Source organism: Peromyscus eremicus, unplaced genomic scaffold (assembly GCF_949786415.1).
Source record: "Peromyscus eremicus unplaced genomic scaffold, PerEre_H2_v1 PerEre#2#chrX_unloc_2, whole genome shotgun sequence".
NCBI lineage: Eukaryota > Metazoa > Chordata > Mammalia > Rodentia > Cricetidae > Peromyscus > Peromyscus eremicus.
The window spans coordinates 3,790,113-3,809,473 of NW_026734289.1; the positions used below are offsets into that span (position 1 = coordinate 3,790,113).

General features: G+C 38.3%; 1 protein-coding gene across 1 annotated transcript; it reads right to left on the reverse strand.

The window, feature by feature from the left end:
- Nucleotides 1-3,811: 3,811 nt before the first annotated feature.
- LOC131901105 (zinc finger protein 431-like) lies at nt 3,812-6,438 on the reverse strand (the record flags this gene model as incomplete). Its single annotated transcript, XM_059252385.1, has 4 exons — nt 3,812-4,973; nt 5,009-5,119; nt 6,064-6,119; nt 6,313-6,438. Coding segments are annotated over 4 exons (1,290 nt in total), but the record flags the coding sequence as incomplete, so codon positions are not given.
- Nucleotides 6,439-19,361: the final 12,923 nt, after the last annotated feature.

Below are 19,361 nucleotides of genomic sequence, written 5' to 3' on the forward strand. Positions count from 1 at the left end.
CCTACAGCTCTTTCTGTCTCCTGTGACTTGAGGGTGAAGGAAGTCCCCTCTAGATGGTTGTCAAAGGATTCAATGGATTTCTATACTTCTATGAATGGACTCTCTATATTGTTTTTTTCATTGTTAACACATTTCTCTTGATGTGAGTAAAGATAAGTAAAGCTTTTGTTGAAACCTGTCACAGTCCAGCCAGATTATATCATGAAAAATCCCATAATTTGAGATATGCTTTTTCTTTTGGAATTTTTTTGAGACAGGATGTGTCCAAATAGGCTGCCCTTGAATTTACCATGGGGACCAAGTTGGCCTCCAAATCACAGAGATTGTCCGAACATATTCTCCCTGTGCTGGAATTACATCCATGTACCTCTAAGTCCAGAAATATGGGTTTCTAAGTGACCTACAATGGAATCAGAAAGTGAAAGGATAACACATGCATAAAAAGGAACAACAAATGTTTTGAAGAACAGAATTATTTTTTTTAATTCTATAATTTAAATGGGCAAATCATTTTATATGTTCTCAATAATTGGGTTATTTTCTTTACTGGTATTTTCATCCACTTAAAAATGTTTGAACTGCATTTGTGTGTGTACACCTGTGTGAGGAAATGTATGTAGCCCTGAGAGGACAACTTACATTTGTCTTTTATCTACTTCCCCTATGTGAGATCTAGTGATGAAACTTATGGAGCCATTTAGTTGCAAATGACCTCAATGACACGTATTCAGGTTTAAAAATAATTTATATATGTCCTGATGTAGGAGTGTGCATATGTCAATGCTCAAGTATAGAAATAAGAAAAAAAAAGTTCTAGGAGTAGTATGGATCACCCAGAGGTAGAACTCATGTCCTCAGGCTTAGCAGAAACAGTTTTACAAATTGAGGCAGTCCTCTGGCATTCAATTGTGGTTCTGAGATAATATTATAAAAAAATGCTTAGTCCCCATGATAAATTTTGAAAAATATATGGTCGCAAAAATACTTTAATATGCAAAGAAGATTTATTATTCAAATTGTTCTTTGTTCTTCTATCCCTCTATGAAATTACGTTGACAATCTGAAAATACGATAATAATTTAATGTTGAAGTATTTCTACAAATCTTATTTGAGAACCTGTGAGATGGCTCATTGGTAAAGTCTTTGATGTACAGTACTGGAAGCTAGACTATGATCACCCTATTAAGAGGACCACAAAGCTGTCTTCTGGTCTTCACATATCTGCCATGAGTCTATGACCCATAATCATTTCACACGCCATTAAATGGTTCGTACAAGAGAAATCTTAGTGATATTACATTACCTGGCATCTCTGGATAATTCTCATGAAGGAAGAAGTACTTGAAGATGAAATGCCAAATGGTTAACTCATGTGGATGGGACAATCATGAAACATCAAATTATATAAATATTCATATATAATATAGCAAGCTATGCTATGAGGTGCATGGTGGATTGCTGATTATCCTACTTTATTACATCTTTATCAGATAAATGAAAATACTGCTTTGAATACACAAATGAGGTACTTAATGTTTCTTATATTCTCTTCCATTAAGCATTTTAACATTAACATTGTTAAATTGGGTTGAAAAAAGCATACATGATGGGAGTACATCATCTAGCTTTGGACTTGTACTCAGAAGGTGGACACATAAGGATCATGAGTTCAAATGTATCCCTGAATCATTACTCACATTCAAGCCAAACAGAATTACAAGCACATATCTCAAGGGAATTTGTGAACATATGAAAAACAAAGCCAACAACAAAAACCCACCACCATTTTACAGACAACCTTACTTGAAAAGTAAGATCACACACTGCATGATATTTAAGTAAACAGTGGACCACTTAGATTATGGGTATACCATTCTATACATTTCAGCAGAAAAATACCTATCACTAAGAAACGTACAATAGAAAATGAAAAAAAGGCATAGAAAAAATACAAAGGCAACAAAATAAACATCACTAAATGTACTTTTCACACATACAGTACACTTTAGTATCAACCTCAAAAGTTTCAAGATAGAAATCACAATGCAGTGATCTCCACCATTAGTCCTAAGTGAACATGGTAACTAATTTATTTCCTTCAACTGTGTGATGAAAAATAAATGAAACGTGACTTTTTTTCTTGAAGCTTAAGAAAACTGTGACATCTTTACCAAATTTTTTACACGCATAGGGTTTTTCTCTTGTATGAGTTTGTCCTCATTTCCACACTTCAAAAAGATATAAATAGACTTTAAAAAATTGACAGCACTAGAGATAGGACTGGACAGTTAAGAAATGTTCATTCCCAGGACCAAGGTCTGATTTTTGACAACTTCCTGTCATTCATCTCCGAGATTCAATGATCTAACATTTTCAGGAACCAGTTCACATGATCACATACCCAAACAAACACAGACACATCACATAATTACAGGTACAACAACTGTTTAAAGAAACAATTTTAAATGAAGGGTTTTTTTTCTCTTGTAAGCATTAATTACTATAAAAGGTGTTGAAGCATCTAACGGCTTTCAAAGTTTTCTTTATCATGAATTTGTCTATGTAACAGAAATCTAGCATGTAGGCTTGAAGCCAAAGAAATCAATCCTTCTAAGCTGGTGGTAACATTTCAAATTTTTTTAGAAAATGCTGCCCTGCTGGAGTAAACATGTGAGTGTGGTTAGGCTTTAAGAAATTATATCCACACATCATTTCCAGGTCCCATTCTCTGCTTCAGGTTGCAGTTTAAGGATGTGAGTTCATAGCCTCCTGCTTTAGCTGCCATGTCTGACAATTACTGCCATACACTTTCTTGCTGATACTGTATCCTGTTGAAACTAATGGCCAAATTATACTGGTTTATAAGTTAATCTGGACATTATATCACAACAGAAAGGGAAATAATACAAATACATAAATTTTTATACCTGAATTTGTTACTTAATGAAATTTAAGAGAAGGACAATATCTAAAATGGTTACATTATCATTTAAATCTGTAGTTCAAGTTCCAAAACTACACAGAGAAACACTGTCTCAAAAAATCAAAAAAAAATAAAAAATAGTGCAAGTTTTTACACTTCTGAAAGGAAAGATACCCCAACTGTCAGAAGTCAGCCATTAACTAGAGCTATGAAGGGAAGATATCCTGGATACCTCCTATTGTGAGGGAAAAGGTAACCTGAATATTGAAAAGTCAGACTACACTTGATGCTGTGCTTCAGTGGAAAATAGTGTCCATGCAAAAGGTACTAATCCTGCTCCTCTCGAACAGGGAGGCCTTACAGTTGAACTCAGCTCCACACTGCTAAGAGAGTTTCCCATGAGAGATGTCCATTGCTGCTGTTCTCCACTCCCCTGAGGGAGTTTCTCAGCAGAGCTGTCAATTCATTTTCTGTTGTGCTTTATTAGAATTTCTAACAGAGATGTCCGTTTCTTCTCAGCTACAACTCAATTTGTTATAACTGGTTCTGGATTCAGGAACAAAGTGTGTTTCTTTGACTCTGATTTTAATGTCAGGATGTTTTTCACTCTGATTTCAGGGCCAAAAGGTGTGTCATTCCCTGGCCCTATTTTCAGGGTCAGTGTTTGTTTAAGTGGCTGCCTCATTTACCCTATACAAAAGGTTTCATAAATTCATAAAATTTTCCATGAATGTTTTGCTGTAAACAATATAAAAGCAGACACCATAATGCCTGAACATTTTTTGACATTGTCAAATACTTTTCTATTTAAAACACACTCTTCTGTAACTGATTATATGTGCGTTGCCTAAAGGCTTAACAAATACTTTATAAGCAGATGGCCTCCATAACTTTTTCATATAGGTGCATATTGAAATTTCATACTGAAGACAATTGAGTTGTGCAGAGGTTCTACCACACTAATTACATTCATATGTTTTCTCTCCAGTATATGTTCTTTTATGTCTTTGCAGATTGTAATGACATGCCAAGGCTTTACCACACTAATTACATTAATAGAGTTTGTCTCTAGTATGTGTTCTTTTATGCCTTTGAAGATATCTGTGATGTGCAAAGGTTTTACCACACTGATTACATTCATACGGTTTCTCTCCAGTATGTGTTACTTTATGCATTTGAAGATGATTGTGATATGCAAAGGCTTTACCACATTCTTTACATTCATAGGGCTTCTCTCCAGTATGTGTTCTTTTATGCATTTGAAGATTACGATGAAATGCAAAGGCTTTACCACACTGATTACATTCATAGGGTTTCTCTCCAGTATGTGTTCTTGTATGTATTTGAAGACGATTGTGAATTACAAAGGCTTTACCACACTGAATACATTCATAGGGTTTCTCTCCAGTATGTGTTCTTTTATGCATTTGAAAAGTACTGTGCCAGGCAAAGGCTTTACCACAGTGATTACATTCATAGGGTTTCTCTCCAGTATGCTTTCTTTTATATTCTTTAAGATGACTTTGCTGTACAAAGGCTTTACCACACTGATCACATTCATAGTGGTTCTCTCCAGTATGTTTTCTTTTATGTGTTTGAAAAACTTTGTGACATGCAAAGGTTATACCACATTGATTACATTCATATGGTTTATCTCCAGGAGGTGGCCTTTTATGTCTTTGAAGATGACTGTGAAGGGCAAAGGCCTTACCACACTGATTGCAAACATGTGGTTTCTCTCCAGTATGTGTTCTTTTATGTGTATTAAGATGGTTATGACTTGTAAAGGCTTTACCACACTGATTACATTCATAGTGTTTCTCTCCAGTATGTGTTCTTTTATGCCTCTGAAGATTATTGTGATATGCAAAGGCTTTACCACATTCTTTACATTCATAAGGTTTCTCTCCAGTATGTGTTCTTGTATGCCTTTGAAGATAACTGAATTGTGCAAAGGCTTTACCACACAAATTACATTCATAGGGTTTCTCTCCAGAATGGGTTCTTGTATGCTTTTGCAGACTACTGAATTGTGTAAAGGCTTTACTACATGGATTACATTCACAGGGTTTCTCTCCAATATGAGGTTTTTTTTATGCATTTGAAGACTATTTTGACATGAAAAGGCTTTATCACCATGATTTCCTTCATAGGGTTTCTCTCCAGTATGCTTTCTTTTATGTTCTTGAAGATGGCTTTGAAATTCAAAAGCTTTACCACATTGATTATATTCATAGGGTTTCTCTCCAGTATCTTCTTTTTCATACATTTGAAGAGTACTGGGATATAAAAGATCTTTAATACATTGAGTGTATATAGTATGTTTCTTTCCAGTTTGATTTTGTTCATGACTGCAAAAATTATGGGACATGTAAAAACATTATCACATCTAATACACTGTTTAATCTTTATATCTGTATGAATTAATTTTACAATTTTGTTCAGTTGTAAAGAAGAATGAGATATTAAGGTTTTATCATTGTTCACACTCATCTTATTCCACTTTATTAAGAGTTGGTTTGCATCTGTGAAGATACTTGTGTTGGGAATATCCTTTATTACATGATTCACATATACAGAATATTTTTATATATGAAGTTATTCATATATTTGAAGAAAATTGGAAAGTGACAGAGCTTCATCATCTGCATTGCATTAATAAATTTTCCTATACTGTTAAGGTTTCTTCACAATAACTGACAGTAGACTCTTGACTCTAACGGCCCCTTCTCTTAGCAGCACAATCACAACAAGTTTACAAACTACATTACCATTACTATTCACTATTTGCTTATTAAAAAGCTTTAAAAATATAATTATCACCTCTTCACTATGTATAATTTTATAATATGAGTAGTATGAAATGAATTAATTGCCAGTTCTATAGCATATTTCCCATGGTGCTATGATTCAAATCGAGATATCTGCTAAGACATTGTTCCCTTGTCTTTTTTTTAAGAATGCCTTGTAAATTTATTTCAATAACTTAAAGTAGAGATATATGGTTTTCTGAAAATTTAATAATCATTGCTCTACTTTAATCTGTGATTATTTACACTGTTGCTTTTGGTTAAAACTTCCAGGATACATTTTAATTTCTTGAGAGGCACATTTGTATCAACTTGCACAAGAAAATTACCTTTCATCTCCTCTAGAACTTTGAAGATGCTCTTCCGTATTATGGTCTTCCCAATTGTATTGTAAGACAAAGTACCAGAAAATAGGTTATTTTCTTTAAAACTGTCCAAAATTTATGTTACTATCTTCAATGAAACTTAGAATATTACTGATTTATTCACCTAATATTATTTCTCAATCAAATTACACAGAAGTATCCAAATCCTAAGAACAGTTGTCCTCTCATTTTAATATGTGAAGAAAAATCTATCTTACCTATAATAGTGAGGTTCCTGTAGGTTTCCAGCATCACATCTTTGTAGAGATTCTTCTGGGAAGGATCCAGTAAAGTCCACTCTTCCCAAGTGAAGTCGACATTCACATCATCATAGGTCACTGCATTCTAAAATATCCCACGTGTACAAGAGAAACCATAATACTTATAAGATTGTAAATGTATACTTCTTTGAGAGTATAGTCATATAATTCTGAAGCTCCCCACACTTACTTCATGACATACAAATTATATGTAATCAACAAGTCCCTTTTGAAGGAAGCTGAATAGGAGGATCACTTCTGTCATTTCTGTACCCTTTGAATGGGATATCGCCTTGCAAGAGAAATGCTTATTAACAAATATATAGAGAGAAGTAAACAGATCAACAGTACAGAGTACACACAAGAGAAATTGTATCAGCAATTAGTAAATATAAAGAAAAATAAGATGGACAATCATGGTGTATTGGCTCATGCCTTTAACAGCAGGATTCAGGGGGCAGAGGCAGGTATATTGGTGTCTGAGTTAAATCCCAGCCTAGTCTATGCAATCAGGTCTAGAAAAGCCTATAGTACATATTAAGACCCTGTCTCCCAAGCAAATGTCAGCAGAACAAGAAAGAAAGAAATAAGAAGTTTTTACTGACGTTCCTACAAGGAGTTAAGCATTTATTTTAGTTCTGTATGTCTCAAGAATGCTGAAGTGCCACAATTCAAACTATAACATAAGTAAAAATTTACTAAAAAGTAGTGCATGTTTAAATAGTTATAAAGGGAAAGATGAAAGCATTACCCACATAAGTGTTGACCATAAATAATCAATACAGATTATGCGAGAGAGATGCCAAGCTAGTAAAGAGCTCTTGCTGGTCTTGCATAGAGGTGGGCTCAATTGCCAGTACTTACATGAGGAAACATATCTATCCATTATTCCAAGTTCAGGGTTACTGAGACCATCTTTTGATCACTGTGAGTATCAGGTACCCACATGGTACATATTCATGCATTCAGATAAATACTCATATTCATTTCAAAATCAAAATAAATGTAACAGACAGGAGAAAGTTCATGCACCTGCAATGCAATGACTCAGAAGGCTCAAGAATGTTAATATCATGGATACATGCCACATAGAGAAATAGAATGATAACATATGTCAAATTTTAAAATTCAAGTTATGTGGAGCTCAGTACAACAGCATATGCTTGACATTTACAAAAACCTACATCATAGGCCCATCATTCAATAATATAAAAACAAAAAAGCCAGGAATGTTCACGCACATTAATCTGTGGACTTGGGAGCCAGAATCAGGGGGATTTGTGAGTTCCAGGCCAGCCTGGTTACAGAACTCCTTTCAGGACCCTCAGGACTACACAGACAATTCTTATATTCAAAAAATACCAACAATATTAAAAGACCAGGTTAACAAACTGCCTTAGCACTAAATATGTGATATAGAGATAGAATCTCTAATGGTGGTGAAGGCATGACAATACAAAGATGCTGGCTGATTAGTTTCAACCACAACTCAGTACACACAAAGAACAGGAAATCAGTTGAGGCTATAGAGATGCATATCACACAACTAGTGAAGAATTTTCTTCCAAAAGGCTGCTCCTACTAAAGATGCAATCAAAAGAAAGTCACCAAGGAGAGACACATGTTCACATATATCATTGTGTCTGAGAGGTTTTTCATTCAATCAAAGATGTTCTAAACCAGTTACCTATAGGCTCATGATCATCTTTAAAGAAAATGCATTTAGTCACTTCAATGATCCTCATAGTTTGCAACATCCCCTACACGATTTCAAATGTTCAAAGCCTCTCCTGACATACAAGATGGTCTCTTGATGGTGACATTTGTGAAATCAGAAAATGGATTATAACTTTCCAAAATACAATGGCACAGAAAACCATTTAAAATATAACATAGAGAAATGGAGACATATCAAGGGAAGATTAGGCAAAGACAATACTGAAATAGAGCAGGACAGACATCAAATTCTCTATCTCTATCTCAGATGCATGAGGATTCATTATGAACAGGCTCAGATGGCCCTATTGATGCAACTTCTCATATAATTCTCTTTACTTCATCTCCATATATGCAGCTAGTGCTCTATGGGAGATGTCCCATACCTTATGTATCCCAACATCATGTGGTCACAAAATATAATCCAGGCTGTTGCAAAATATTATTTTAAGATGTGTTATATTTGTCTATTCTGTGGAACAATTATTTTAACATACAAAAGTAACTTGCATTCTTTTATGTTACATATGTTTAACTCTGTGAGGCTGTGATACTTTGCCTGTATAAAATACCAACTGGTCTAACAGCCAGTAGCTTGGCAGAAAACGTTAGGCAGGGCTGTCTGGCAGAGAGAACAAATTGGAAGAGAAAACTGAAAAAAAAAAGGAAGGAGCAAGAAAAAGAGAGGACACCATGGGGTAGCCACCCTGCTACACAGCAAACCATGGAGTAAAAAGTAAAGAAAGATATACAGAATAGAGAAAGATAAAGGCCCAGAGGTGTAAGGTACATGAGATAACTTAAGTAAGGAAAAGCTGCCTACATACAAGCCAAACTAAGGCCAGGCACTGATAAAAAAAAAAAAAGAATAAGCCTCCCTTTGTGTGATTTATTTGAGAGCTGAGTGGCAGGCCCCCAAAAGAGTAAAGAGTTAAAAAACAAAAACCAGCAACACCAGGCTTCATCCTCACAACTTCATGCAATGGACTCTCACAGGCTCCTCACTGGGTTTCTGACTCTTAAACATAGAATTCTGCAACAATGCTGAACTGAACCCCCAGACTAAGAATCCATGACCTTCAATATTGATTCTTTCTTGTTTCCAGGACCAGTAGATGATGGGTGATCCTGCAAAGTTTGACTTCTTAATTCAGATGGACACTGACATGCTTGGACCACAGGTGCAGCAGGTTTTGTATGAAGTTGCTTTTAGGAGTAGGAATTACCTTGTTTAATCCTTCCATGACTTAAAGCCAAATAAAATTTTGTAGTCAAATTATCATACAAATGGCCTCTAACTTATTTTATTTTATTTTATTTATTATTTATTTGATTATTTATTTATTCATTCTTTTTTTTTTGGTTGTTTGGAGACAGGGTTTTGTTGTATAGCTTTGTGCCTTTCTTGGAGCTCACCAGGTAGCCCAGGCTGACCTCAAACTCACAGAAATCCACCTGGCTCTGCCTCATAAGTGCTGGGATTAAAGGTGTGCAACACCACAGCCAGGCATAATAATTTATGGGGTTTTTGTTTTTTTTTTTAGACAGGGTTTCTCTGTGTAGCTTCTGAGCCTATCCTGGAACTCACTCTCTAGCCCAGGCTGGCCTCAGACTCACACAGATTCACCTGCCTCTTCATCCCAAGCACTGTGATTAAAGGCATGGGCCATCACTGCCTGGCTGCTTAATTTTTATTGAGTCTGTTTCCTACTGAAATTCTATACTCTCAATCTCCACTTTCTGCTATTATTCTTAACATTTGTATCTTCCTGGTCATCAAGATAGGTCAGTAAAGTTCTCTGTGAAACTTTCTATGATTTTTGCCCCCTAAAGTCCTGATATCATCCACATTCTTTCAAAAGACTACATTCTCAGGTTCTACCTACCATCAAAATCACCTTTGGTGTTCCATTATTTGTTCTAACTTGCTTTTATCCTGCTGTGATTAAATTTTGCATTCCCCATATTCTATCAACCTTGTGACATAGAGGTTCAGGCTCCAGGTTGCACATTGAACAACTTAAATAGGGACAGAAGACTGCAAGTCTACCCCCTTGTACACATGGGAAACTTACACAGTAAAGACATTTACAAAATTATTACTTAAGTACCCAGTGATGTGAAACATCAGGACATTCTTCAGTGACAGGGTCCTGAGGTGAAGATCAGAAGGGATGAGAAAGAAAGCAAAATATAAGGTAGAAAAGATAAAAGCTGGGGTGGAGAGGTATTGCACAAGGTATGTCTCATGTCAACTATGCTTCTTAAGAAGAATAGCACCTTTATACTACTTCTAGGGGCAAAATGGAAGGAAATGGGGAACTTCTAGGAAGTCAGCAGAAAGTATCATACAACAGGATAGACACAGAGAGGAGGCTAATCAAACCGTGCTGCACAAGGGGAAAAAGGTTATCTCAAGCATATTACTGACTAAGCCCACAGTGATCTGTGGATGGATAACCATAGCCATATTTGGTGAAAGAGTTGGATTCTTGGGATCTGAAGCAACCCCACCACAAAGGCCCTGATTCAAGACCATTGCCTGCTCTTCAAAGCATATTCCTGGTTTTAGGGAAGGAGCTCTGTTTTATTGTCAATATGTTATGCCTTTAGGGAAAGCTCCCAAGGCCTAGGCCCCAGGCTGTTACTAGCTCTCCCAAGAATTTTTCTAATCCCTACCTGAAGGCCTAAAGAAATGTAAGAGTTTTCTACTTTTCTTTCTTTCATTTTTTTTTTCATTGAGACAGGATTTCACTGTGTAGCTTTGCACCCTGTCCTGGACATAACTCTTCAGACCAGGCTGGCCCCAAACTAACAGAGATGAACCTGACTCTGCCTCTTGAGTGAGTGCTGGGCAAAGTCATGTACCACCACTGAACTGCTAGTGTTTTACTTTTCAAATACTTGTCACCTGGTGTCATATTACCCATATGGCAGACCTTGGTTTATCTTAAGAAGAAAAGTGGAATTTTTTGGCATGCGAGGACTTAAGGTTTGTTATGACCCTGTAATTCCTCAATGAGCAGTTTGTTAGAGTCCCATTCTTTGACACAGTGTTAGGCCTGGTGGCTTGTTGTAAATCAGGGGTGGCATCTTTGTAATTGTTTGGTTGCAGCCAAAATTCTGGACAATCCTGGTAAACAAATGTGTATCCTATTGTCCTAATCTCTAACAGGCCTGGCTACAATACTCTTAACTTTGAGTGGTTTTCTTTTCTTTAACACAGGGTTTCTCCATGTAGTTTTGGTGACTATCCTGGATCTTGCTATGCAGACCAGGCTGGTCTAAAACTCACAGAGATCTGCCTGGCTCTGCCTTCTAATCCTGGCATTTCAGGTGTGTATAACCACTGCCTGGCAGGGTTTTTTTTCCAGGCAGTACTCCCTCAGTTATATTCTATTTTGTGAGATTTCCTATCTCCTAAGAATTAATAAATCCTTTATATCACCATTTCAAATCTTCTCTCTCACACCTTAGTTGTAGAGTGCAACGCAACACATGAGATGCCTTTTACAACCACCACAAAATTAACTATAAATGAATCTTACACATGAAAGTTAAATACAAAGTGCTGAACATCTAGAAGGTCCTGGACAAAATAGGCCTGCTTTCAATGAATGCACCAAAAGTATGTTGAAGTTGACTACAAAGATATTTCTATACACACCTCCCTACTCCCAATTCTGTGAACAGATTCGGCCCACAAAGTTATCCCGAGGCCTGCCCTGGGAATAGGAAGTTTTCAGGGTAATATCGGACCTCACAGGACAGGGATTCTGGCTGAAGTCTCCCCCCAGATCTGAGAAGGACCCACCACTCTGGCTCCTGAACCTTACTCACAATGCTATTGTTTTCATGCTCACCCAGGTTCTCTGCTCAGCTCTCTTCACTAGCACACACAGCACAGCACACAACACAAAATTGTTGCTGCCAGGTTCTCTTCAAAGTCAAGCTTGAAGCTAGCAGCTGGAAGAACCCTGCACCACTTCTGACTGACAGGTCACCTGGAGGGCCTGATTGGCTAGTGAGGCCTGAGTGACAAGAGCACCTCCCATAGGGTTACACTCTGCTTAAAAGTCACAGCACAATGGTTCCTGACCCTGCCTACCACCCCAGACCCAGACCTTTCCTTAACATTTACATTTCAATAGCACTTGCTCCTGGTTCCAATGGCAGACTCTGCTGTCTTTCTGCTCTTGGTAGGCACTTCCCCTTCTTCATCCTGGACACAGTGTGGCTAGCATGTACAGCCCACTATACTATGTCAGGTGGAGTGATCTCACGTCCCACAGGTGGAAGGGTGCTCAGAATATTAGCAACTAAAGAGAAATTAAAAGACAAAAGAAGAGATGTTTGTTTTGTGACTTCAAGTTGAGGTCAGGTGAACTGAACCCACTTTTTACCTAGTTGTCACAGGGACTTCATACAACCAGGAAATAAATGCAGAAAGTGGATCACAAACAAGATAATAGGTCTTTCTCCCATAAGAAATGGCTTCATTGCTTTAAGATTTTTATTCCTGAAAATCAGAGCACACTGTTGGCCAATGAATAATAATAAAGGGTAAGCTTCAAAGAAAGTTGAATATTTAAAGCATAATGCAGCTAAGAATAATATGTTTACAAGCACTGTTATTAATCAGCATGTCTTACTCCTAGGGCAGGAAAAAAAACAAAACAAAAAGCCACTACATTACTCAAGCTTCTGTACATGAACCATGTTATCAATTGTATAGAGAAGGCTCTGGCAGGTAGAGAGCCAAGGTGCCCTGCTGCTGGTGACAGACAAAGATGACATTCAGACAGCACTCAGTGAAGAGGTCTATTTAGTGGAGGAAGAGAGAAGGGGATGAGAAAGAGGGAAAAAGGGGGGGGAGGGAGGAATCCAAATGTGCTCATACTTCCTAGGAGAAGAACAGGAGAGAGAGAGAGAGAGGGTAGTGGGTGGAATATTCCCTTAAGAATAAGCTTTTATGTCAGGACAATGAGTGCCGCCAAGGGCCAGGATCAGAATATTAATAAACAGGACTGGTAGAATGAATCTCTCCATGTGTGTACAAAGTGGATTTATTAGAATGTCTCACAAGCTGTGGTAGATCTAGTCTAACAATGGCTGTCTACCAATGGAAAATTGAAAAGTCCAGTAGTTATTCAGTACATGAGGCTGGCCATCTCAGCTGGTCTTCAGTATACACCACAATTTTAAGGAAGTAGGCTCTAACACTAGTAAAGTAAAAAACTTGGTAACCAGAGCTAGGGCAAGCAGGTGAAGAGAGAACTTCCTTCTTCAATATCCTTTATATATGTAGGCTGACACCAAGAGTTGCTACCCAGATTAAAGTTGGATTTTATTCTTTGTTGATTTTTTTTTGTTATTTCAAGAAAGGTTTTATTGTTGTTGCCCTGAAACTCATTCTGTTGAGCAAGCTGCCCTCAACCTCAGAAAATCCAAATGCTTCTGCTTCCTGGGGTTAAAGGTGTGCACTGCCCCCAAGCAGCTAAAAGTGGATCTTATCACCTAAAATGATTCAGATTAAAGATGTGTCTTTAACTTCAAAACTTTTAAGAAAAATCCCTCACATGTGTACACAAATCTTTTGGGTTTTAATTAATTAAAGAGGTAGTCAGCAAGCCAGGCAGTGGTGGGGCACACCTTTAATCCCAGCACTCATGACACAGAGGGAGGCAGATCTCTGTGAGTTCGTGGCTAGCCTGGTCTCCAAAGTGAGTTCCAGAAAGGCATAAAGGTACACAGAGAAACCATGTTTTGAAAAACCAAAAAAAAAAAAAAAAAAGAGGTAGTCAGCTTGAATATTAAGAATAGCCATCACGGCCAGGTGCTGTTGGCATAGGACTTTATTCCCAGTACTCAGGAGACAGGCAGGTGGATCTCTTACCAGTTCAAGGCCAGTTTGGTCTCCAAAGTGAGTTCCAGGAAAGACGCAAAGCTACACAGAGAAACTCTGTCTCAAAAAAAAAAAAAAAAAAAACCAAAAAAACCCAAAAACAAAACAAAAAACAAAACAAAAAACAAAACAAAACAAAAAAAAAGATTAGCCATCACAACAGACAAGACAGATGAAATAAGAAAGATTTCCTAACTGCAGAAGGCAAGGAGAACATGGGAGTCATTTCCAAAACAATGCTTTTCCTAAACAACGGAAGCATGTGGTTTTTGAATAGGGAGCATGGACACATTCCTGTAGCACTCTGCATATTCTTAAGCATGCTCAGTTAACAAATCCACTTCTGATCACGATCACAATGTAAAAGCAGAGACATTTATGGTTATTCTTACCTCAAAGTTAGGCAGGAACATATATTAATTTTAAAAATGATGGAAAGAAATGTCTCTAACATGTTCATCTTGTACCACAAGGTCTTAGCTGAAAATCAAGGAAATGACCTTGCAAAAAGAACATTGCTTTGGGCCCATGTGACCTGTCAATCTTGATGTTTGATCTAAAATATATCTGTACCATTGCCACAATTCTCACAGATACAAAAGATAGAGAACACAAATACAGAAACCTTCAAGGAAAAGTCACCTAAGAGCACAGTTTACTTTGCTCCTAAATAGATGGTTATAATGATTTATATGAACCTCAGAACAAAACTGCTTTCCCTCTGAGCAGGCTGGCTTAGCCTGGGGGCACAGCTGCTTCCATGCAACACCAGCAGGAGTTCATTTGAATGAGCCCTGCCTTGTTTCATGGCTAAGGGCTATGACATCATAGTAAAAACTTTTATTGTTTCCTTTTTCTAACCTTTAAAAAAAATATGTACAAACGTTTTTGCCTGTATGTGTCTCTGTGTAGTGCCTAACAAGGACAGAATGAAGCAGAAGATGCCTGGGACTAAAGTTACAACAAATGGTTAGCTCCAGGTGGGACCTGGGAATGGAATCTGGGTCCTCTATAAAAACACCCAGTTCTCTTAATTGCTGAGCTGTCAATCTAGCCCCCTTTTCATTTAAAATTTCTTTCCATAAATTGATAAGCCAGAGATATTACATCACTTTCTCCTTTATCTCTTGATTCTACCCCTTCCCACATACTTTCCAACTTATTACTTATTAGGTGTAGGTGAATATGTATGATGATATACATTAATACAAACTGTTGCATCCATTTTTTTGGATAAAAATATCTATATCTATACACACACACACAGAGAGAGAGAGAGAGAGAGAGAGAGAGAGAGAGAGAGAGAGAGAGAGAGAGAATGGGTTGACCATTTTGAATTCGATAAATAATTAGGGATCTCATCTTTGCCTGAGGTTAATTCTCTCTGGAGAATTCCACACTTCAATCAGCATCTGGTATATAACACTGACAGGGTTACCTTGGATGGGAAACATAATCAAGAATAGAAAACAGGTAGGAAAATTAATCACCAGTTAAGAGCACTGAAGATGCTTTTGGAACATCCAGCTTTCATTCCCAATACATTTAAAGGGTCACTGATACCTGTAACTCCAGTACCAGGGGTCCTGACACCATCTCCTTGCCTCCCTGTCCACCATAAGAAAAGGAGACTTAGATCATAAAAATTATTTTTTAAGCTGGAAGTGGCAGTACATTCTTATATTGTCAGCAAACTGGACACAGAGGCAGCAAGATCATTGAGAGTTTTAAAGCCTATGCCACAGTCTACACAAACACATGCACATACACACACAAACACATACATACACACACACACACACACACACACACACACACACACACACACACACACACGGAAAGAAGAAAACTGAATTACATATAAGAAAAGGAGCATTAGAACAATACAACACCTCTTAAAGTTATTTCAAGTGTTTGCCACTGGTGCCCATAGAATCATTTTCAAAACTAAATGTGGCTAAGATTAAAAACACTGAAGACAGCTTATGTTGGAGAGTATGTGGAGCATGGGGAACTCCACATACTTCTACACTGTTGGTGGGAGTGTAAACTTGTCCGGACACTCTGGAAATCATTATGGTGCTTTCTCAGAAAACTGGAAATCAGTCTCCCTAAAGACCTAGCTATACCACTCTTGAGCATATATCCAAGGAGTGCTCAATTATACCACAAGGACACATGCTCAACTATGTTCATAGCAGCATTATTGTTAGATTTTTTTTTTTTTTGGTTTTTCGAGACAGGGTTTCTCTGTGTAGCTTTGCGCCTTTCCTGGAACTCACTTGGTAGTCCAGGCTGGCCTCGAACTCACAGAGATCTGCCTGGCTCTGCCTCCCGAGTGCTGGGATTAAAGGCGTGCGCCACCACCGCCTGGCCTTTACTATTTTTTTTTAAATTTTTTTTTTTTTTTAGATTTTTCAAACAGGATGAAAATGCAGCTGTCCTGGAATTAATATGACTTCCCAGGGAGAAATAACACATAGGATATTAAAAAAGAAAAATACCTTTAATAATAGTATGCATTCATCTCTGGCAAATGCTCAAAGAGGAGACAACCTAGACATATTGTGCATTCAACATATGCTGCCATCCTTGTGTTTTTTAGCTACATTCTCCAGGTTTCACATTGAACAATATAAATACAGACAGGCAACTGTAGGTCTAGCCATTTGGGCAAATGGGTGAGTTAGACAGCAAAAGTTTTCCAAGAATTCTTTCTTAAATATTACAGACACCTGAGACAGTAGGTCGTTCTTTAGTGATATTGTGCTGGGTTGAAGCTGACTATGGATGACAATCATGGGAAAAGTGGAAGGTAGAAAAAAAAGCTGGCATGGGATAGCCTTGTACAAGCTACATTGCAAGACATGTAAGCTTCTTAAAATGAATAGTACCTTGGATACTACTTCCAGTGGTGAAATGGAAAAGTTCTGGGAAGTAAGCAGAAACTATCATACAATGGGACAGACTCAGGAGGAGGCTAATCAAACAATGCTGCAAAAAAACACAGGATATTTCAAGATCATTACTGAGTAAGCCCACCAGTGTTTTTGGGACTGATAACCAAAGCTCTATGTGGGATCTGAAGCAACCCCACAATAAAAGTCCTGGTTCTAGACCATTACCAGTTCACCCAAACATATTCTTGATTCTATGGAAGGAGCTCTGTTTTATTGTCAATCAATCAGGCACTTAGGGAAAGCTCCCAAGGCCTAGGCCCCAGGCTGTTAATAGCTCTTCCAAAAATGATCCTTTTCCTTGTATGAGGGCCTAAATGAAAGCCTTGCTTGATCAGTCCAGTCCTTAATACAACATTGTTTTACTCTTCAAATACTTGTCACCTGGTGTCATATTGACCTTCTGGCAGAAATAAGCTTTTCTCAAGAAGAAAACTGGAACTTTATGGCACACCAGGCCTTAAAGTTGGTTGTGACACTATAATGTCTCAATTAGATGCTTGTTAGAATCTCATTATTGCCGGGTGATGGTGGCGCACGCCTTTATTCCCAGCACTTGGAACGCAGAGGCAGGCAGATCTCTGTGAGTTCGAGGCCAGCCTGGGCTACCAAGTGAGTTCCAAGAAAGGCACAAAGCTACACAGAGAAACCCTGTCTCAAAAAACCAAAAAAAAAAAAAAAAAAAAGAATCTCATTATTTTATACAGTGTTGGGCCAAGTTTTTGGTTGTAAATCAGCAGTGGCTCCATAGTAATGGTTTGGAAAAAAGTGTCTGGACAATCCTGGCAAACAGTAGTGTATCCTATTGTTCTAATCTCTAACAAGCCTGGCTAGAATATACTTATCTCTGTTTTGTTTTTTTGAGACAGTCCTCTCTCCACTAAATTCTATTTTGTGAGACTTACTATCTCCTAAGCATTAGTAAATCCTTTAAATCACCAATTCTACTCATCTACATCACATGTTACTAGTGGCATGCTACCCAATACATGAGGTGCCTTTTAAAACCACCCACAAAATTAACTGTAAATGCATCTTACACATAAAAATAAAATGCAAAATACTCATCCTCACTCAACAAGGTACTAGAAGGTACTCTCCAAGTTTGGCATCATTGAAAGGACCAAGCGGATGCCATAACAGGCTGCTCAGTCTTCTCTCAGAGATCAGGCCTCAATTTCAGTTTCCTGAGACTTGAACAAGCAGTTTCTGGGAGGGCCATGAACAAAAGACTGCTCAAAGTTCAGCCAGATGTTTACTGTCTGGGGCCCCTCACCAACTTAGAGTTACGTGCAGTATGTGCTTGGCCAGCCAGCCCCCATGGTGGCTCAAGGACACAGCCTGGGACTTGTGCTGGACTGCCCCCAAAGTAATAAATTGTAACCACCAACCAGTAAATTCAAAGGTTACATACCCTCACCCAATTAAAAGAGAACAGAGATAAAAATAAACCAATCTGAGTTGCACCCGTGCAAAACTCCCCCAACCCCCCTGAAGGGCTTGTGGATTTTGCCTTTAAAAAGCTAGCCACACAAAGAAAAAGCAAGTTTCTCCTGGCCTCATGACTATGAGTGAGTGCTTTGGATCGAGCTTCCCTGCCTGCGGCTTGTAAACAAACAGAAATAAACCATGCTGTTGCATTCTGTACCTAAGGTCTGTGGTGGATGTCTTTGGGGTCATAATCTGGGCATAACAATCATGGTTTCCATGGGTGCACCAAAGCATGTTTAAGTTCAAAGATGGCTTTAAGCACAGCTTCATACTTCCAATTCTGTGAGCAGATTCAGCCCACAGAACAGGTATTCAGAAGCCTGCCCCTTGATCCAGAAAGTGTCAAGTACCACATGGGACCTCAGAGGACAGGGATTCTGCAGACAGGTTCCCACTCAGACCCGAGGAGGACTCACCATACTGGATCCTCCACCTCACCATCTGCTCCACCCCATCAATAGACAGCAGCCCCTCACTCACCATGTCATGGTTTCCCAGCATAGCCATGCTGTCTGCTCAGCTCCCTGCAGGAGCACTCACAGCACACCACACCACACAAAACTGCTGGTGCCAACTCCTCTTCAAAACCAAGTCTGAAGCCAAGGGTGGCAGGAAGAACCCTACACCACTTTTGACTGGCAGGCCACCTGGAGGACCTTATTGGCTAATGAGACCTGAGTGACAAGACCACATCCCATAGGGTTACAATGTGCTTAAAAACACAGCACAATAGTTCCTGTCCCTCCCTTCCACTCCAGACAAAGACTTTTTCTAGATAAGCAGAGATATGTACATCAATAGCACTTGGTCCTGGCTGCAAAAGTAAACCCTGCTCTCCTCCTGCTCTCCTTAGGCACTTCCCCTTCTTCCTCCTGGACACATTGTGGCTGGAGAGCTTGTACATACTAAAAAACCAAACCAACACCATTTCAA